General features: G+C 41.1%; 1 protein-coding gene across 1 annotated transcript; it reads left to right on the forward strand.

The window, feature by feature from the left end:
- The first annotated feature begins 594 nt into the window (after window positions 1–594).
- LOC117720460 (sterile alpha motif domain-containing protein 9-like) lies at window positions 595–21,295 on the forward strand. The gene is given in 5 exon segments (XM_076913174.1): window positions 595–709; window positions 1,301–1,434; window positions 5,083–5,408; window positions 19,428–19,948; window positions 19,951–21,295. Coding segments are annotated over 5 exon segments (2,412 nt in total). The 3' UTR covers window positions 21,267–21,295.
- The last annotated feature ends 1,182 nt before the right edge of the window (window positions 21,296–22,477 follow it).

Genomic DNA, 22,477 nt, shown 5'->3' on the forward strand with positions numbered 1-22,477 from the left:
GATATTCAGAGGATAGTGAGAGAAAGAGAGAATGTCTTACAGCAACACTCTCGACCACCCTCTGTTTGTGAGTCTTTATTCCCATGCCTGATCCAGATATCCCTGCCGCCCCTCTCAAGGCTGCTGCAGCTGAGACAACTGCAAAAATACCTCCTGCTAAAATTTACTCCCCACCTCCTTGCAACTTTAAAATCCTTAGCCAAGTATGGGCCTGATGATGGCCTCTCTCTTGAAGAGGCATCATCCCTAGAGAAGGAGGCAGCCAAATACCATAATCCTCACTGGCCGCTCCTGCGCTCCCTTCTGCCAAAACCACCTCCCTGTGCTAAGGCTCCTCCATTTTGCACCCTAGTCCTTGACTTGGCTGATATTACCGATTATACCACCAAAGCTAAAGCACAACTTTCACAAAAAAATGGCTTCCCTTAGAAAGTTAATAGAGGAAAAACGGGAACATTTGCAGTTAAGAAAAGAACTGCGAGCTCTTGATTTAGAATTAATTTCTTTCTCCCCATACCCACCATCTCCAAAAATAAATCGAAGCCCAAATCTCAAAAACCTATATTGGCCTTTCCTGTCATCACAAGGAGCAAAATGGCTATCTCCCCCCATAATGACCCCCTTGCTGGGGAAGACAATGAGGATACAATGCCTTTGGGCAATGAAACCTCTGACAATGAAAAAATCGAAGCCTCTGGAGACTCAGAAAGTGAGGGCGATGAAGTAAAAAGAGCAAGCCGTCTAAGGTTCAAACATGTAAAAGATTTTAAAATGGCAGTAACAAATTATGGCCCAGACAGCATCCTTTACCATATCTCTAATTGAAAATTTGAGTGATCGGTGGCTTGTCCCTAATGATTGGTATGTTTTGGCACATGCCACCCTGTCAGGAGGCGACTATGTTCTTTGGAAGACTGATTTTGTTTGCAATTCTGAGAGTAAAACTTCAAAGAAGTGGACCAAAGATAAACTTTTGGGAAAGAGCCCTTATGATACAGGCTTGGTTCCCTCTTGGAATTCTAGCCCAAATTCAAAATGCGGGTCTTAGGTCTTGGAAATGACTCCCTCCTAAAGGGTCAGCAACCACTTCTCTTGTCCAGGTCCGCCAGGGTCCCGAGAGCCATACAGTAACTTATCAGCCTCCTTACTGATGCAGCTGAGAGGCTTGTCGGTCATGATGAAAAGAAAGTGCCTTTCTCAAACACCTTGCATTTGAGAATGCAAACCCTGCCTGCCAGGCCACTCTACGGCCCCACCCTAGTGGTGCTGAAATTTCTGATTATATAAAACTGTGTTGCAGGAATTGGCTCAGCCCATGTGATAGGACTTGCCATTGGAGCTGCCCTTAAGGACTCCAAGCAAGGTGGCCCTCCAAAAGCTTGCATTAATTGCAAACAGCCAGGACATTTCTCTAGGGAGTGCAAAGCCCCCAAGGTAGAATATAAACTCCCTGCCTCCTTGTGTCCCCTCTACCAGCGAGGGAGGCATTGGGCTTCAGAGTGCCATTCCAAGACAAAAATACAAAATAATACCTTGCCTCAGAAGCAGGGAAACCTCCAGAGGGACCATCCCCTGGCCCCAAACCTGAGACCCTGGGGCTGTCAGATTTGTCCCTCAAACATTAACCCCTCAGACTCAAGTGTTGTCTCCCTGCAACTCAAGTGTTGCACCACGGGCAGTGGAGGACTGGACCTCTGTTCCTCCACAGATATAATATTAACACCTGAGATGGGGACACAAGTCCTACACACTGGGGTCTTTGGCCCCTTGCCCCCTAAATGCCTTTGGATTTCTCCTTGGGTGTGCAAGTTCCACCCTCAGGGGTTTAAATATCTTCCCAGAAGTAATTGATAATGATTATACAGGTGAAATAAAGATCCTGACCTTGTCCACTTCTGGTCCCGTGGCTGTTAAATCAGGACAGAGAATTGCTCAATTGCTTTTAGTCTCACTTAAACATCCTAATCAAAGATTCCTTCGAGAATCTAGGAGCTCTAATAACCTAGGTCCATTCGATGTTTATTGGGTCCAGCAAGTTACCCAAGATAGACCCCTTCTTAAATTAGAGGGAAAAGCCTTTGAAGGCCTTATAGACATGGGAGCCGATGCCACAATTGTTTCACAATAAAACTGGCCTCCTCCCTGGTTTCTGACAGCCTCAGTAACACATCTAAAGGGCATCAGACAAACCTCTAATCCCCAACAAAGCTCTAAGGTCCTTACATGGGTAGATGAAGAAGGCAATTCTGGTACAGTACAGCCTTATGTTGTGCCAGACTTACCTGTTAATTTATGGGGCAGAGTCATACTCTAAATTTACCCTAATGGCTGTTGACATCCCTGTATCCCAAGCAGACAAGATTACATGGAAATCAGATGAAGTCGTGTGGGTTGATCAATGGCCATTAACCTCAGAAAAACCGGCTGCAGCAACAATGTTAGTACAGGAACAACTTGCTGCTGGCCATATTAAACCTACCACCTCCCCTTGGACCACACCTATCTTTGTTATTAAGAAAAAGCAGGCAAGTGGAGACTGTTACAAGATTTAAGAGAAACTAATAAAAATATGCTTACTATGGGAGCCTTACAACCTGGATTGCCCACCCCTGTGGCCATTCCTGCTGGATTTTTTAAGATAATAATAGACCCCAAAGATTGCTTTTTTTTTTTTTTTTTTACCATTCCCTTACACCCTGAAGATAGACAGTGGTTTGCCTTTAGCCTGCCAGTAACCAACTTCAAAGGGCCTATGCCACGTTTTCAGTGGTGGGTCCTACTCCAGGGCATGGCTAACAGTTCCACTTTATGTCAAAAATTTGTGGCACAAGTAGTTGATCCCTTTCGTAAAATTTGGCCTTCCATTTACATTGTCCATTATGCTGATGATATTCTTCTGGCGGGATGTGATAGTACCCAATTACTGCTTTCAAGAATTGTCACAGAAGCTGGCAGATAGAGGACTCCAGGTTGCCCCTGATAAAATTCAGCAAAAGAATTCTTATTTTTATTTAGGCTTTGAGCTGTGCCATCAGAAAATTATTACCCCAAAACTCCAGCTCCAAGTAGGCCATTTGAAAACACTTAATGATTTTCAAAAATTGTTAGGTGATATAAATTGGATCAGACCTTATCTTAAACTTACTACTGGGGAGCTTAAGCCACTTTTCAGTGTTCTTAAGGGGGATTCCATCCCCCTCCCCTCATTCCTTGAGCCCTGCAGCTACATGTGCCTTACGGTTGGTAGAAAAAGCCATCCAAGAACAGGGAGTTTTCTTTATCTCTTATGAAACACCACTCCTGTTATTTGTGCCACATCACATACACCTACAGGACTGTTTTGGTAACATGGCCCTCTTCTCTGGGTTCACTTTTCAGCTTCTCCCCCCCACCCCCCAAAGTACTTGCCCCTTATATCTCCCTGGTTGCTAAGCTTATTCTTTTAGGATGTGAACAGTCACCAGTTTTTTTTAGAAAAGATGCTGATAAAATAATTATGCCATATTTTAAAAATCAACTAGATTGGCTCATGCAAACCACAGATGAGTGGCCCATACCTTGCTCCTCTTTCTTGGGAATAATTGATAATCATTACCCTGCTGATAAATTGCTTCACTTTGCTAAGATTCATCCCTTTATTTTCCCAAAGTTCATCTCCTCTCAATCAATATCAAGTGCTTGTTTGGTGTTTACTGATAGCTCCTCTAATGGAATGGCAGCTTACGTTATAGATGGACAGGCTACCCTATTTGTTCCCCCCTTTAAATTGGCCCAACTTGTAGAACGTTTTTGCAGTAATAAAGGTTTTTCAGTTATTAATAAATCGCCCCTTTAATTTGTATACTGACAGTGCCTATATTGCTCACTCTGTTCCCACTCTGGAGACGGTCCCATATATTAGACACTCTACAAATGCTGCTGCCCCTCTTTTTTCTCAGCTTCAAAAATTGATTGCCTCTAGCCATCCCTTTTTTTGTTAGACATCTCCATGTTCATTCCGATTTGCCTGGTCATCTTTCTAGAGGAAATGCCTGTGCAGATGCTGCCACCCGCTTGACCTTCCCAGTGTTGTTAGGCTCTGTAGAACAGGCCCGGAAGGGTCATGCCTTACATCATTTAAATTCCCAGACCCTTCATTTACTTTTTAAGATTACCCATGAACAGTCACACCAGATTGTTAAACAATACCCCGCCTGTGTCACACTGTTGCCCACCCCCCATCTGGGTGTTCATCCCAGAGGTTTAATTCCAAATAAAATATGGCAAATGGATGTCACACATATTCCTGAATTTTAAATATCTCCATGTGACCATAGACAACTTTAGTGGATTTGTTTTTGCTACTTTACATGCCAGAGAGGCTTCTAAAAATGTTATAGCCCACGTTTTGAACTGTCTCTCAATGTTACAGCCCACGTTTTAGACTGTCTCTCCGTCATGGGTAAGCCTAAGATTATTAAGACTGACAATGGTCCTGGGGAACACGGGCAAAAACTTTCAAGAGTTTTGCCACCAATTACAAATCAGACATATTACTGGCATTCCTTATAATCCTCAAGGACAGGGTATTGTTGAACGTTCCTACCAAACTATCAAGAATACTCTACATAAGTTAAAGAAGGGTGAATTATACCCCCAGAAGGGGTCTCCTAGAAATACTCTCCATCATGCCTTGTTTGTTCTCAATTTTCTAAATCTGGACTTTCATGGCAAATCTGCTGCCGATCGCCTCTGGCATCCTGAGACTAATAAAAATTATGCCACAGTTATGTGGAAGGACCCTCTTACCTTTACATGGAACAGCCCAAACTCTGTTCTCATATGGGGCTGAGGATCAATAATGTCTGTTTGACACCAAAGAAGGCACAGCTAGAAGGCACAGAAAGACTGGCAAAACAGACAGATACCTCCACAAAACCAGACCCAATTGTAGATAAAATGGATAACAATTGAAATCCAGGGAAGAGAGATCTCCCTGAGAATTCCCTTCTATTTTCCTTTCCAGATAAAAATGAGCCACCCATGGTGATTGCTGTTGGAAGTTCTGATCCTGATGCAGGCCTCAGAACTTGTACTACTCAGAACCTTGACAGGGCCATTGACAAGGACATCGAACAGCTAGAGATTGGCATCAGAGAAAAATCCTTCATCTGTTTATCCTTCAGCAAAGGGGTCTGTGCCGCCCTCAAGGAGGAATGCTGTTTTTATACTGACCACACCAGGCTAGTTAGAGATAGTGTGGCCAAGATCAGAAAGAATGGTGAAAGAAACAGTGAGAACAAGAAAAACTGGTTTTCTGCTTCTCCTTGGCTTACCACCCTTATCCCCCTCTATCCTGGGTCCAGTGGTCAGTCCTGTTCGGCTTTCAGGCTTTCAGCCCTTGGGCCTTTAACAGACTCATTGGCTTTGTAAAGCAACAAACTGACTCCATGGCATCTAAACCTCTACAAGTGCATTATCATAGGTTTGAGTTGGCTGAGCCTTGCAATGATATATCTCCTCTAGGAGCAGCATAGAACTCAGATCTATGCACGTTGGTTCGGCATGGCATAAACGTAATGTGAGTACCTATAAGAGGTGTGTGATGAGGTACCACAGGGGGAGGACCCAAACTGTCCACTTCTGAGTCCTGTGGAAAGCAAACCTGATTGCATAGAGGTTGGTGTTGTTTTCTTGTGTCTCAAAGCACCCAACTAGGACCCTCAATATCCTATGTGGCCCATGAGACAAATAACCCTCTCCTCCCCCAAAAGACACCATTACAAATGATACTGGGAGGATCAGGTCAATGTTTTCCCCCTCTGGTCAATGCCCATCTATCTTCCAATGAGATTTCTTAATGTCCACATTCGCCTGCCAGCCTCCTTTAAAACTGTTAAAAGGGAGCAGATGCTGGGAGCCAAACCCAGGAAATTATCTGCTGTTCTAAAAACTAGTCAGTACAAGGTTAAGAAAGAACATTCTCAGGTCTCGGGTCCCAGGAACTTAGAACAACATCTGGCCTTTCCTGGGAGCCTGTTATGACAACGGGATGGTCTAGGGCAATAAGGATATGACAGTGGACTGGTCTTAGACAATAAGTATTCAATAGTAGAATAGCCCTAAGCAATGACCCTCACCCAAACTTCCCGTTTTGCTGTGTCCTTATAACCTGCCCCCAAAATTAAAGTTTCAGAGTTTAATCACAACCCCAGACTTACTTTGTGTCTCTTGTCCTTTCATTCTTTTGCCCCCTTCCCTAAGGTCTTGAATGCCCTGGGCCAGGGCATTTTGGTGGTTGGAGGTGAGGGAAGTCCCAATCCCAGGGCAAAGGAGATGAATCCTACCCTCTGGGATAGGTAGAAAATAGGAACTTAGGCTACTGATTGGCAGGTGTACTTATCTGAATAGAGTTTATTTGGTCCATGAGAGGAAGATCTGAGTGAGTTTCCTGTACCTTATAAGTTTACAAACCAGATTTGTTAACATGACAATTTTTTAAGATGAGCTTAGGGAAGACAAAAAAAAAAAAAAAAACAAAAAAACAAAAAAACAAAAAAAAAAAAACAAAAAACTTTTGTGTAACAGAAGGAACAAGAAGGGTGTTGTAATTATTTAAAAATTGTCCACTGGTCAAGCTAAGCTGTGGTGGCTCTGCCTAGCTCAGCCACCATGTTCTGTGGCCAGAGGCCAAGTGCACTCTGCAGCTAGAAACAGCCATCCAGAAAGACCAGCCCTGCCACCCACGAGATGCCAGCATGGGAGATGGCTCTGCCAATCTTCCACACTGTCTCCTCAAGGCTGGGCATTACCCAGACCATCCCACCATCCATGCAGGTCCAGTAAGAAAATAAGACTCTAATGTTTAAAGATTAATCAAAGGCTTTTATATGTTTGGTAATGCTCAATAACAATATGCCCATACAAAGAGAGTTGTTTCCCAATTAGCTAAATCTAAATAAAAGTTGTTACCCATGACTGATCTCCATATCTGCGTGGATCTCCATCCTCCTATGTCTCTACTCTCTCTAGCTCCTGCCTCTTCCTTTTCCTTTTCCTCTCCTTACTCCTCCCACCTTAGCTCTTCCTACATATCACCCTTTCTGTTAAGATAAAAAAAAAACTTTCTCACAAAATACAACTAGAGCATAAGTATACCAATTTGTATCAGTAAGGTACTAGATAAACTTAATACCCAGTCCATCATTTTTTTTTGACTAAATAGAACCTCTGTCATCTCTTCTAACTAAAAGACTTAGTTCTGAACCTGGCTTATGCCCTGGCTTTAGAATAAATGTTATCTGAAAACTATCTTCTCAAATCTGTTCTCTCAAAGTAAATAGCCTGGGTTGGCTATGAAACTATATGTCTTCAACCCCGTCAGAAATTTAGAATGACTGAATTAACTGAAATTATGGGAAGCACAAAGCATAGCTTCTAAAACTTAGCCAATTTATAGAGACTGCTGAACACCTGGACAGTCCCAATACTACAAAACGTTGGAGCATCTGATCTTCAGCCTTCTGGCCCAGGATCATCTGACAGACCTAGTAATGCAGAATTATTAAGGGCTGATTACTCTGTCTTGGCAGACATAATCAGTCGACTATTCTGCAAGTGTGTCCTTTTCTGGACAGTAATTTGTCTGTAGATGAAAAGAGGCAATTTTTGCCTAGTGGCTGTCTCACTGCAACTGAAGTAACTCCAAAGATGCTCAATTTCTTCTTAGAATCCAAGACAGGGAAGCTGTCAGGAGCAGACAAGGTCTCTAATCAAAATGAACATTAATACAGAAATGTTTGTAATGTCAATTCTGTGGACTTCTGACGTTTTTGAAAACCAACTATCTATGTAAAGCAATCTGGACTGTTGTTCGTTAAGTCCTTTCCACTATTTCTAATTAAAATCTAGAAAACATCCTAACGATAAACTCAGAGCCATGCAATTACTATAGGCTCTTAACTCACAGGCTAACCATCTCAAATCAGTTTTAAAAAGTTGAAGGACTGGGTCTAAGCCTTGTATTCCTAAATGTGTTATATAGGCACAATGCCTATGAGAGTAACAATATTAATCTTACTTTTATATTAACAAGAAACTCATAACAATGAAAATCTTAAATTTGAAATCAAAATAAATTTTGTACCATTAAAGAAATATAACTTTAGCTTAATAACACTTATACAGATTTCTACCAACTAGGTTATAGCTAAGTAATCAATTCTAACTATTCTTCCCTATTCCAAAAAACAAAAAAGCAAACAAAAAAACAAAACAAAACAAAAAAAAAACCATTACTTTCCCCTAGAAGGACAGCCTAATATTAACCACCTCAGTCCCCAAGCCCAAGGAATAGGGGCGCCGACTCTTCATTAACTTCTTCAAGCTGAATTTGGGCATTGAGATATTAGAAGAGGGGCAGGGAGAAGGGTAAATTGGTAGGCCTCTGACGTTTGTGTCTTCACTGCATCCAGCTGAATTTTTAGGACATCAGAGATTCGAGCAGGTCTGCTCAGCTTGCTTGATGAGTAGATACACCAAGGCTGTGTATTCTGCAATATATAATTCTCAAAACAAATTTTAGTATCAAGATAAATTTTTGTTTGAATTCTGGAATCTAGTATTCTGGTGGCCTGCCTCTGTCATGTGTAATCCATATAATTCTGGGAGGTAGAAGTACCTTAATCATCTCTTCTGAAAAAACACAGCCAAAATCTTTTTCCCTAAAAAGAATATCCTTGAACCAGTAACCAGAAAAACCTTCATCTTGACCTCTTTCCCACTCATGTTTTTCCCTATTTTGCCAAGCAAGAAATGAACCCAGAATTCCTGTGGGGCCCACGTTAGAAAGAACCCGAGTCTCCTGTGAGGCAATTTAACTTTATATCATCTGAATACACCTGATTTACACTATCTTTCTGTTCGGCCCTCTGACTAGAACAGGTTTTTTTTTTTTGTTTGTTTGTTTTTTTTTTTTTTTTTTTTTTTTTTTTTGTTTTTTTTTTTTTTTTTTTTTGTATTTATACCATCTATGTGTTTGGCTCTGTACTCCAGAGCAGCTTCCACTTATACACTGTACTCTCTACTCTAGAGCCGGTGACAATTTTCCCTATCTAAACTGCAAACTGTGGTCAATAATCCCCATGTGATTCGGACAAATCTGTTTATAAATCTTTCCTAAAACCAAATAATCCCTATATTTTAACTTTATACTTAAATCAGTAACTGTTCCATAACGAAGGCTTATTTGGCTCTCTTGGCTCAGAGCAGCCTTTATTTTCTCTCAAGCAGAGGACCTGCCTGCCAGCAGGGTTTTTTTTTTTCCCAGTTCCTAAGCTGGAGTCATGTGACTACTATCATCGCTAATCACTCACATTCTCACATTCACATTAAAAAAAAAATACAAGTATTATGAAACTCTAATGTTTAAAGATTAATCAAAGGCTATATATGTTTGGTAATGCTCAATAACAATATGCCCATACAAAGAGAGTTGTTTCCCAATTAGCTAACTCTAAATAAAAGTTGTTACCCGTGACTGCTCTCCACACCTGCATGGCCCTCCATTGCTCCTACATCTCCACTCTCCCTAGCTCCTCCTCTTCCTTTTCCTCTTCCTCTCCTTACTCTTCCCACAGAAGGGCTTTTTCCTTCTGTCTAGAAGACTGAATATATTACATTTAAAATATAATTAGAGAAAACTCAAAAATTTGACAACTTTGTGAATATGATAGTTGATCATATAGTTTAGTATGAGAAACACCTTAAGTCCATAGTTAAAAGATAACCAAAAGAAACTTATATTTTTAGCCATGAAAGCTGTAGTATAGATTTATCATAAGAAACACTTTAACTGAACTTGTGATTATATAAGTGGATTGTATAGTGGAATGTTCTATTAGGGTTAGGCTAATTTATAAGAACTCTCTATATATTATTGGTTAATGTTTAGGACAGTGGCATAGCAAGGAAAAGAAATATGAAGCACTTAATCACTGGAAACTGAGTTTAGATAAAGAAGTACATCTGTGAAAGCTTACATCTGAATGTGCAAGGCAAATCGACCTGACTCTGATAAGAGTTCTGTCAGTCTTAGCTAGTTAACAAATTTACTAATGAGCTAATAAGGTGTTAGATTACCTTGGGTAAGGACGTAGAGGTCTGTTTCTAGCTGTCAAGCTACAGTTAGCTTAGCTGTCAATGTAGTCAGAAATCTGGGAAGAATAAATTATAATCTAGGTGTCATGCATTAATTAAAATGACAGAGGTTGATCTATATAGTCCACTACCTAAACAGTTTCCAGGTCCCCGTGGTCTCCATTGTAACTTAGGCAGAGTCAGTCTGGCTGTCAGGCCCAAAAGATGAAACGCTTTTTTTCTGTGGAGTAGGTACATTGGAGAAATGACCCACCTTGAGTTACGAAATATGAGATAGTTAACTCTCCGGGTATCTTTTGTCCACAGTGTAGACTAATCCCTGGCAGCAGGTAAGGCAATGAAGCAGTGTTTCTCAGCAGTTATCATACCATAATCCAGGTAAGGATCACTGTTAGGCTTTGGAATCTCTGTCTGTCATAAGAAGTTCAAACATTTTACATTATGTTTAGCTGATTTCTGTCAAGACTGAGATCCAGTATCTAGTAAGCATATCTAAGTTAGACAACCTGTGTTGTGGGAAGCCATGGCAAGGCCTTACTCTTGGCAAACACTCACTCTTGGCTCTTCTACTATTTTTCTGTTTACTTTCCATGATTTGCTTGCTGTATTTTCAGTTCTCAGAGCTTCAAACAAGGCCTCATAGCAATCTACTCTGGTAACCCATCCTCCTGATCTTTAGATTTAGCCAACATCCTGCTAGATAGATGTTTTTAGGATCCCTGGAAATGGCAAGGCTTTGTGAGAACAACAGGTATAATATAGTTAGACCCCCACAGCTGCAGCTAGTTTCCTCCACCTGCAAAGACCCCTGTCTCTTCCTGTTCCTCCACATATTGTGGTTTTAAGAGTATATAACTGGTGTGACCAATGAAATCTTTGCCAGCTTGATCCGACTTCTTGACTTGCTTTGCCTCTTAATGTTCTCACATATCTCAGTCCTCTCCCCAAGGTCTGGGGGTCCCAATTTGATTGTCCAGCTGGACTGGACACTGATTATTTGTTTAAGAATGTATGTCACAAATAAAGAGAGCACACTGTAACTAATGACAGTAGCAAAACCAAGGCTAAATATATATTTAAGGCAGTGATATTTAACTTTTTACTCGTTGGGAGCCAGGTTTAATCAGAAAGTGGCTAGAAAACATCTATCAACTTTGTAGCCATCTGGAACCTTATACCCCGATAGAGACTTGTTTTTCAATAGCCTACAACAGCTGAAGCACACTCTGATAAATATCTTGTTTATCCCACATAGCTTGTTTTGCTGTTAGTGACCCCAGCTACATGGTGCACGTGGTAAAATGTTTTCATCTGTGTTCTCCTGTTTGTGCTTATAAATACCCAGGATTTCCTTGTAGTGCTGTGGTGTAATAATAGTAGGTGGGGTGGTGGTCAATAGGAGGTGTGAATATAGTCTGTGAGAGACAGTAAAGGAGACTTGACTACAGATCCTCTGGCTTGTCTCTATTCTTTGAGTCTCTTCCCCTTCTTCCCCCCACTCTCTCTCTTGCTAGACGCTGACCTGGGGAACAGAGCGAGCCATTATAGTTTGGTGCCTAATGTGGGGCAGCAAGAACAAGAGATCCAGTGAGGGAAATTACTGGAAGAAGGGTCGACTGAAAAAAATCAGAAGGTGATCACGTATCTGCCGCTTCGAGAAAGGTAAGGAAAATGGGACAAGAAATTAGTCAACCTGAATTCAACTCTGTTTTGGTTTTGTTGTTTGCTGCTCACATGTGTTAATTTTCTGCTTTTGTTCTTGAGTGCTGTCTTTTATGTTCAAAATAAAAAGAAGCGTAAGTTAGAATCCAAAATACAACCAAAGCTTGATGACAATTTGTCAGAGCCAGATTGTGCTGACCTAGAGGAAGTCAAATCTCATGATGCTGAAAGGCCCCCTCCCTACGTGCCTCCACCTCCAAGTGCTCCCCCAGTGGAGACAGTGGTTGTAGATCCCAGAAAGGAGTTACAGGACAAAATTTCTATTCTTAAACTGATAGAGTTAGAAAAAGTATCAGGACTTAAGTAATGAGTTACAAAAATTAAGGACAGGGAAGAGGTCTCAAGAGACTAACTTCGAAAATCCTATGACTCCTTGTGTTCCTCAACCCAGAGTCCAAAGGCAGCCCCCTATCCTCTAGCCCCTATCTTTTAGTTCAGCTACAGATCAGCCAGAGGAGGGAAAGGCTGAGGCTTTTCCTATATCAGAGACCAGAGATGATCAAGGGGTTGCTTGGAGACATCACACAGGGTTTAATTTTCAAATTATTAAAGAATTAAAAAAATACAGTATCACAATATAGTGCCACTGCTCCCTTTACTCTTACAATTTTAGAGTTTGTTGCAGAGGAGTGGATGACTCCTAGTGATTGGAATACATTAGTGAGAGCAGTTCTTAGTGGTGGAGACTATCTTATTTGGAAATCAGAGTATCATGAGAATTGTAAAGAGACAGCTAAGAGAAACATTCAGGCAAGCAATGGTTGGTCTTTTGATGCCTTAGTAGGAGAAGGGCAATTTACTGCTAATGATAACCAGATACAATATGACCCAGGTTTATATGCTCAAATTCAAAATGCAGCCATGAAGGCTTGGCATAAACTCCCAACAAAGGGAGACCCTGGTGAATCTTTAACAACAGTCAGGCAAGGGCCTGAAGAACAATTTTCTGACTTTGTTCATCAATTAATGACAACAGCAGGGAGGATTTTTGGTAATGCAGAGGCAGGTGTAGATTATGTGAAACAACTTGCATATGAAAATGCCAATCCTGCCTGCCAAGCGGCCATTAGACCCTATAGGAAGAAGACAGACCTTACAGGATATATCAGACTTTGTTCTGACATAGTTCCCTCTTACCAACAGGGCTTAGCAATGGCGGCTGCCATGCAAAGACAATCTGTAAGAGATTTTTTGGCAAATAGAGACAGAAAAGCCTGTTTTAAATGTGGCAAACCTGGACATTTTGCAAGAGATTGCAAGATAGAAAATGAGTTAAGCCAGAGACAGCCCAGAAAACAGCCTGGACTCTGCCCACATTGCAAACGTGGAAGGCATTGGGCTAGTGATTGTAGGTCTAAACGAGACACACAAGGTAACACCCTTTCCCATAGTCAGGGAAATGGGAACAGGGGCCAAGTCCAGGCCCTAAACTGACGCAAGCCAAAACAGGCTTATGGAGCAGTCAGTGTCATACCAGCAAACACCAATCCCTTTCCGAACTCAGTTGAGCAACACCAGGAAGCAGAGGACTAGACCTCAGTTCTGCCACCTACACAGTATTAACTCCAGAAATGGGACCTCAGGCCTTACCCACTGGAGTGTTTGGACCACTTTATCCAAATGTGTTTGGCCTGATAGTGGGAAGAAGCAGTACTTCTATGCAGGGACTACAAATTTTTCCTGGACTTATATAGATAATGATTATCAGGGTAAGATTAAGGTAATGGCACAGGCAATTCAGAACATAGTCACCATTCCTACAGGAAAGAGGATAGCCACCTATCCTCTTTGGATTGTTACTTTCATTGTACCCTACTAATCACAAACATAAGAATCCTAAAAGAGGGGATCAAGGCTTTGGTTCCTGATACATATTGTGTACAGCCTATAGTTAAACAAAAACCTATGATGACACTATGGCTAGATAGAAAGACATTCCAAGGCTTGGTTGACACGAGAGCTGATGTGACTATCCTAAAACAAAGTGATTGGCCTGCCACCTGGCCTCTGACCCCAACCTTAACCAATCTAAGGGGTATTGGCCAAAGTCAAAATGCACAGCAAAGCTCTAAGGTGCTGACGTGGAAGGATAAAGAAGGAAATACAGGAAATAAACAAACCTATGTCATCCCAGGCCTTCCTATTAATCTCTGGGGCAGAGATCTGTTATCCCAGTTGGGATTAATTATGTGCAGCCCTAATGAAGTAACCATGGCTCAAATGGTAAACTCTGAGCCTTCCCCAAAGGATTAGGAAAAGGTAAAGATAGAATTACTCATCCTACTGAGGTTTAAGGTAACAAAGAAGAGGCTTAGGGTATTTTTGATGGGAGCTACTGATTCAGCTGAACCCCTAGGGTGTTGTGCAGATCCCATCGCCTGGAAGGGGGACTCACCCATCTGGATGGATCAGTGGTCCCTAACCCCCAAAAAATTACAAGCTGCCCAATTGCTAGTGCAGGAGCAATTACAGGCAGGACATTTAGAAGAGAGTAACTTTCCCTGGAACACCCCAATATTTGTCATTAGGAAAAAGTCAGGAAAGTGGAGATTGTTACAAGACTTGAGGGGCTGTTAACACAACCATGATTAAAATGGGAGCCTAACAACCAGGGCTGCCCACACCGGTGGCCATACCTTTAGGTTATTATAAAATAGTTATAGATTTAAAAGACTTTTTTTTTTTTTTTTAAACTATCCCCTTGCATCCTAATGATAGAAAACGCTTGGCTTTCAGTGTTCCCTCTATAAACTTTAGAGAACCTATGAAAAGATATCAATGGAAGGTCTTGCCTCAGGGTATGGCTAACAGTCCTACCTTGTGCCAAAAATTTGTGGCTTCTGCCATAGAGGGTGTTAGAACTATGTGGAAACAAATCTACATGATTCATTTTATAGATGATATTTTGATAGCTGAAAAAGATGGGAAACAGGTACTCCAGTGCTTTGTTGATCTTAGAACAGCTTTACAGACTGCAGGGTTACAAATAGCACCAGAAAAGATACAATTACAAGATCCATATACTTATTTAAGATTTCAGATTAATGGTCCACGTATTATTAATAATAAGGCCACACTGAAGACTGATTCCCTTAAGACACTTAATGATTTTCAAAAACTATTGGGAGATATTAATTGGCTACAACCATATTTGAAACTTACGACGGGAGAATTGAAGCCCCTGTTTGATATCTTAGAGGAGAGTCTGACCCTAAATCTGGCAGGACTTTTAACGGAGGACGGTAGAAAAGCTTTACAGAAGGTGGAGAGTACTATTTCATCCCTATTTGTAACTCATATTAATTATTCTAAGCCTTTATATTTTCTTATTTTTAACACTAAACTAACAGCTACTGCAGTTTTTTGGCAAACTGCACCCATATTATGGGTTCATCTTTCCCTTATCTCCTAAGAAGGTTCTTAATCTATACTATGCACCTGTAGCAGATATGATTATGTTAGAGATAACAGTCAAAAATATTTTGGAAAATATCCTGATATCATAGTACAACCCTATACAAGGCATCAGGTTGATTGGCTTATGCAAAATTATGAAGTTTGGCCTATTATATGTGCCTCATTTGCTGGTCAGATAGATAATCATTATCCACCAGATAAATTGGTTCAGTTTTATAATCGCCATGAATTTGTTTTTCCATCTCGTACTGCACATGCACCTATCAAGGAAGCATTGCTAGTTTTCACTGATGGTTCCTCATCAGGAACAGCTGCTTATGCCTTTAAAGATCAAGTAATCTCCTTTGCTACATCATCTGTGTCAGCTCAATTGGTTGAATTGCATGCTGTTATTGCGGTGTTTCAAACATTTCCAAATCAAACTATTAATATATTTACACGGATAGCTCATATATAGCTCAGTCTATCCCTCTATTAGAAACTGCTACACAAATAAAGCATTCCTCAGAAGAAGCTGATTTGTTTTTACAGTGCCAACAATTAATTTTGAGGAGAAAGTGTAAATTCTTTATAGGACACCTGAGAGCCCACACTGGGCTACCAGGTCCTCTCTCTGAAGGAAACACCAATGCAGATCTAGCTACTTGTGTAGCTACAGTGACTTTATCAGATCCACAATCTAATTTGGATCAGGCCATAAAGGCTCATGAGTTACATCACCTTAATTCTAAAACTTAAGAGTTATGTTTAAAATTACCAGAGAACAAGCTAGACAAATTGTCAAACTATGTCAATCATATGTTAAAGTTTTACTAGTTCCTCATTTGGGTATAAATCCAAAGGGACTGATACCAAACAGTATCTGGCAAATGGATGTTACTCATTATAATGAATTTGGAAAACAGAAATATATACAAGTATGTGTAGATACATACAGTGGTTTCATTTATGCAACATTACAAACTGGAGAAGCAAGCAAGCATGTAATCGCTCATATGCTTGCTACAATTGCTTATTGAGTGTGACCTAAACAGATAAAGACTGACAATGGCCCAGGTTATACAAGCTCCAGTTTCCACCAATTTTGTGAGAAATTGGAAATACTACATAAAACAGGTATTCCATATAATCTACAGGGCCAAGATATGGTAGAAAGGACACATCAAACCCTTAAATGTCAATTTGAAAAAACAAAAAACGGGGAATGGTATTCTACCAAGGGATCCCCCCGAAATATCCATCATACACGCTTTATTATAAAATTTTTAACTTTAGATTCTGAAGGAAAATCTGCTGCAGACAGATTCTGACATCCTGATACCAAAAAGAATTTTACAACAGTCCTCTGGAAAGACCCATTAACTGGAACCTAAAATGGGCCAGATCCAGTGCTTATCTGGGGAAGAGGTTCTGTTTACATATATTCCCAAACTGCAGATGCTACATGCTGGCCGCCAGAGAGACTGATTAAACAAATAGACAGCAATAACAAATCCAGGGAGGAGAAAACCCCCTGAGAAGCATATTTTTTCTTTACAGGAAATATGAAGTGTGCCCTTCCCCCAGGCCTGAGTAGGCCTGCAAGTCATTTACCACAATAGACCAAGCAACAGTAGGACCTAGGAGATGCATTGCATTACCAGCCTTGGTGCCTGCTACCTGAGCTAAGAAGAATGTACTGCCTGCTGAGCTAGCCTTGACACCTTCCAGACTGCTATCTCCTTGCCCAGCCCCTGGGCTGAACCAAGAAGAGACTGGGGGGGGGGCTTCCCCTTTATATGTGAAAGCAAATTATTAAACTTCAGGCCTTGATCAGAATACTTTGTCTTGGCCCCACGATTCTCTCGCCCTCCATTCCTGTTCATTCCTAGGCTTCCTCTCAGGAGAACCCAGTAACCTATAACTGCAGGCAGCTACAATGAAGGATGCTAAAACATGAAGATGCTTCACAATTGCCTTCAAATTAGAATAGATCAATGAGCAAACCTGACCTGAGAAGTTCTCAATGCTGAAGGATACATCACCACCCGCATCTCCAGGGTGGCTCTATTGGACTCTTGATTTCCTGACTTATAATTTTGTGGGATATATTGTGTAAACCCACTACCACAGTTATTATAGTTGATTTTTGGGTTTGAAATTGATTGAACAGAGAAAGAGATTTCCTTAATTGTTTTGTTAAGATCAAAGCTATAATCAGTTCTGTAGTTCTGTGTGTTACCCTTAAAAAAGAGTGTTGCTTTTATACTGACTATTCAGACATTGCCAAGTCTCTATTCTCTTGGGTTGATGCGGTTCAACTGACTGATGACTTTTGTATGACAACAGATAGATGCTATTCAAATGAAACCCATACAGGTCCACTATTACAGGCTGGAAGTAGACTCTGAAACCTCTGCCATCAAGATTGACAAGGATTAACCCCTAACTTACTCACTAAGCCGGATAGTCAATGACAGGTAAGAAAACATACTGAGAGAGACCCTTGCCCCTAAAAGAAGGGAGGACTCACCATCCTAAGACAGGAACTCAACCAATGGCTGTTGAGTTATCTAAGGACAGGAAAGGGAGGCTGGAGTCCTTTGTTCCAACCTAGGACAGAAACTTACAGTTTCCATAAGTTTTCCCAGCCTTCCCTTTTGAAAAAATAAATTAAAAAGGGGGACCTGCTGGGAGCCGACTTTAAGCAGAAAGCGGCTAGAAAACAGCTATCAACTTTGCAGCCATCTGGAACCATATACCCTGATAGAGATTTGTTTTTCAATAGCCTACAACAGCTGAAGCACACTCTGATAAAGATCTTATCCCACATAGCTTGTTTTGCTGTTTAGTGACCCCAGCTACATGGTACATGTGGTAAAATGTTTTCACCTGTATTCTCCTGTTTGTGCTTATAAATACCCAGGATTTCCTTGTAGTGGTGTGGTGTAATAATAGTAGGTGGGGTGGTGGTCAATAGGAGGTGTGAATATAGTCTGTGAGAGACAGTAAAGGAGACTTGACTACAGATTCTCTGGCTTGTCTCTATTCTTTGAGTCTCTTCCCCTTCTTCCCCCTACTCTCTTGCTAGACCCTGACCTGCGGAACAGAGCTGGCCATCACATTTACTCTTTAGAAATCATTATTTACCAAGGATAGAAAGAAAACCTCATCTTAATTGCTAAGTGACTTTGACAGGCTGTACTTGTAAAGGCAGCAAATGGGGACTGACCAAGCAAAGATGGTGAATGGTCCTGGGACTCTTAGTTAAGATGGCACTGAAGGGGCAGCCAGCCACATGACGGCACTGAAAGATACAGCTCCACCTGGAGGAAAGTCATGTGTTTGTTATATGTTAAAACAGAATGATAGAGGGGTATGGGGACAGAGGGAGAAGGGGCAGGGAGAGAAGAACTAGAGAGCAAGAGGATAAGAGAGTAAGAGTAATGAGGAAGCACAGTCCCTTTTATAGTGTGGCAGGCATATCTGGCTGTTGCCAGGTAACTGTGGGGCAGACTAGAAGGTATGCTAACACTAGATATCAATTCTGGGTCTGAGACTTAGGTGCTAAAGGTTGCCTCTTTCCTCTGGTAATTGCTTCCTTTACTGTGCAGAAGAATTTAAATTTCATATCAGCCCATCTGTCAAGTCTTAGGATTGTTTTCTGTCCTACTAGAGTCGTTTTCAGGAAGCTTTTGTTTATGCCTATCGTCAAACTACGGAATCACAGTCTGTGCTCAAATTCAAGACGTGTCACCTGTCCTTAATAAGACAACTAGAAGAGAAAAATCCATGGAAATTAGAAGAATGACATTTATTCAATGTAGCCTCACAATCTGTGTCCTAACATGAGATTAAAGTTAAAAGAGAGGACCAAGATCTATACTTTTAAGCAGTTCTGGTCAGGATTTGGTTCCATCTACCACTGACCAATCACTGTCTAGGCTTGAATTCAAAGACTTGACAAACAGAGACAGGGACACAAGAGGATATAAAGATGAAACTTGGCAATGAGACTTTCTGATTTGCATAGGCTTGTATGAATTCACACACCAATTGCACTATGCACTTTGGAGTAAAGGACAATCCACATGGAGAAATTGTTGGGGTGCAAGTTACCAGTAAAGATGTCTTTATTAACCACTTCAATGTAATGAACAAAATATTTTCAGATCAGTTTCAGATTATGGGAGGTACACTGGCAAACGTATTACTCACCCCCCAATTGCTGTTCACTGTTTAAAAGAAGTGGAAATGAGCTACGGAATGGATAAGTGTCAGATTGCACTGAATATGCTGGAAGAGAACAGATTCTATGATTCTGGACTAGGAAGAGACAAATTTAAGCACGATATGCAAACTCTCTTGCTTACAAGACAACGCAAGGAGCATGGAGCTGAAACAGACACACTGTTTTCCCCATTCATTGAAGAATTGCAGAATGAGCAAACCGAAAAGGTCTTGACTGCAGGAAGTGATCGATTCCCACAAAGTGCATTCATTTGTCAAGCTTTAGCAAGACACTTCTATTTTAAAGAGAAGAAGTTTAGCACTGCTCTGTTCTGGGCAAATCTGGCCAAAAAGAAAGCACCTAAGAATTCCTATATTTCAGATACACTTGGTCAAGTTTACAAAAGTGAGATCAGACAGTGGTTGGGTAAAAATAACACATGCAGATGTATTAGTGTGGATGACATTTCCTAGACATTGCTGAAAAGGCTTCAAAAGCCTTCAAAGAGTCTCAGGAACAGACTGATAGTAAAGACTATGAAACCGAGGTCTGGTCACCACAGAAGTCCCAAAGAAGATATGACACATACAATACAGCCGGCTTCTTTGGGGAAATAGAAGTAGGTCTTGACACTATCCAGCTTCTTCAGCTAACATCCCTTTTCCATAAAGAAAATGAAATGTCAAAAGAATCTATGGCACAGTTTTTATCTGGAAAGGGGACCATCCCTGCAGACTTGAAAGATGAATATTGTGTTGTTATCAGCAACTTTATATCCCTCTTACAGAATTTACAGTCAGATTTGAAAAAATGCTTTGAGTTTTTGGGGAATTATATGGGTCTCCTGAAACCAAGGAACCCTTCAAAAGAATTGACAGAACTCTTAGTAATTAAGAAAGTCAGCCACTGTTTCAAGAAATATGCAGAACTTTTCTGCCATGTGGATACCAACTTGTTACAGGGCAAAGAAGATCTGTTACTCCAAGAGGAGAAGTGTAGGAATCAGATAAAAGCTTGGCGAGCAGATACATTTTCAGGACTCCTCGAATATCTTAACCCAAACCACAAAGAAGCTAACAATATGGAAAATATAGTGAAATACTACACCTCCTTATTACAGCGCACCCTGAATAATCAAGTGTCAAAGGCACTCACAAAGGACACACAAAATTTCATTTTGGCTAATATTATTCTCAGTTGTCTGAAACCCAGTTCCAAGTACATCCTGCCATTTACCACACTGAAAACAAAGCTCAGGGAGGTCCTGCAGATTGTGGGACTAACTCATTCATATCCAGATCCTTATTTCCTGGCCTGCCTCCTATTTTGGCCAGAAAACAAAGAGCTCGATCAAGATTCCACACTAATAGAAAAGTATGTCTCATCCTTGAATCGATCATTCAGGAGACAGTACAAGCACATGTGCAGGTCCAGGCAGCCAAGCACGCTCTTCTACCTGGGGAAGAGAAAGGGTCTTAACAGTCTTGTTCACAAGGCTGAAATTGAGCGCTACCTCAGTGAAGTACAAGATTCAAATTCCTTCTGGCAGAGTGGAGTAGTGTGGGAAAAAGGAGAGGTCAAAGGCCTCCTACGCCTGCTGGATGGCCAGGCTGAAGGCAAACTAATCTCACTAGAATATGGAACAGAGGCAAAAATAAAAATACCAGTGACTTCTGTGTATTCAGCTCCACTCCGAAGTGGAAGGAACATAGAGAGAGTGTCCTTCTACCTAGGATTTTCCATTGAGGGTCCTCTGGCATATGGCATAAAAGTAATCTAAGGAGGTATATTAGTTCAACAGTGTTAATTTGCATCTACCATTGTACTTCATTTTTCTAGCCTATAGAATTTGCATGGCATTTTTGGCTTCATTATAATTACACAGTTTGCTTTCCTTTTCTCTGAATCAGTTATGGGAAACTTTGTAGGACAGGAAATATGTCCATACCACAGAGCTTGGCCCACAGAAGCATCAGTTATTCCATACCCTCCATTTGAATTCCCAAACAGACATATTCACTTAAGAGGTTTCAGTTGGTTTCTATGAGTCATACTCTAGCTGATCAATAAAAATCTGTTTTAAGGTCCAAATGGGTTTCTCCCAGGCCACCTAGATCACACCAGCTAATGGTCATCAGAGTCCCTTTTCTGGATCTGCTTAGGTTCTTACAACTGAAAATCTAGTTCCACAAAATGCTTAACTCCATCCTCCAAACATCTGAGGCGCTTGAGATTCTCCAAGTCTTCCTGCCATGAAAGGACCAGGAATGACCTCCAGCTTAGCTTCATTCAGGTCTTCGGGCCTCTCACAGCCCGTGTAAAGATGGCCAGTGCGAGTCAGCCCAGACTCATGACTTCCTGCAGCTCCACAGTGATGACCTCTGAATATTCTACTATACCCCAGCCAGTCTCAACAACAAACCCTGCAAAAGCCCTTAATGTACCCCGGGCAGAGCCAGCAAATGCTGTGCTGGTTGACCAGATGATGTCCACAGGAAGCTCACCATGGACCTATAGCAATGATAGCTCCAAGCCCTTACTGTATACGAGAAGACAGCAGCCATGGGAAACAAGGTGACAGTCCCTATTGAAGAGATCCAGATAAATACCCTTTATGATAATCAGCTAGCAACTCTTAATGAGGGCACTGTGGCGAATTTCAATGCTGACCAAACCTCATTTGAGACTGTGCAGTCTTTTCCATGGAGGACCAATTCTCATATTGATGTCAGATGGTGACTGATTAGCTTCCAAAGCTAATCAGACTTACAAAGGGCATCAGAAGATGACTTCAGTAGTGAGCAGATAGTCAATAGAACTCAGTTAACAACTGCCAGTGCTGACAAGACAATCTTTATGGAACAGATGACAACATACAGTGATCAGAATGTCTACAGAGACAAGCTGAAGATTCTGATACTGGAGAAGACCAACTGTAGTGATTAAATGGCAGTTCTCAATGGAAATGAGAATCACTCTGGGGGAAACACA

Source organism: Arvicanthis niloticus, chromosome 15 (genome assembly GCF_011762505.2).
Source record: "Arvicanthis niloticus isolate mArvNil1 chromosome 15, mArvNil1.pat.X, whole genome shotgun sequence".
NCBI classification, from domain to species: domain Eukaryota; kingdom Metazoa; phylum Chordata; class Mammalia; order Rodentia; family Muridae; genus Arvicanthis; species Arvicanthis niloticus.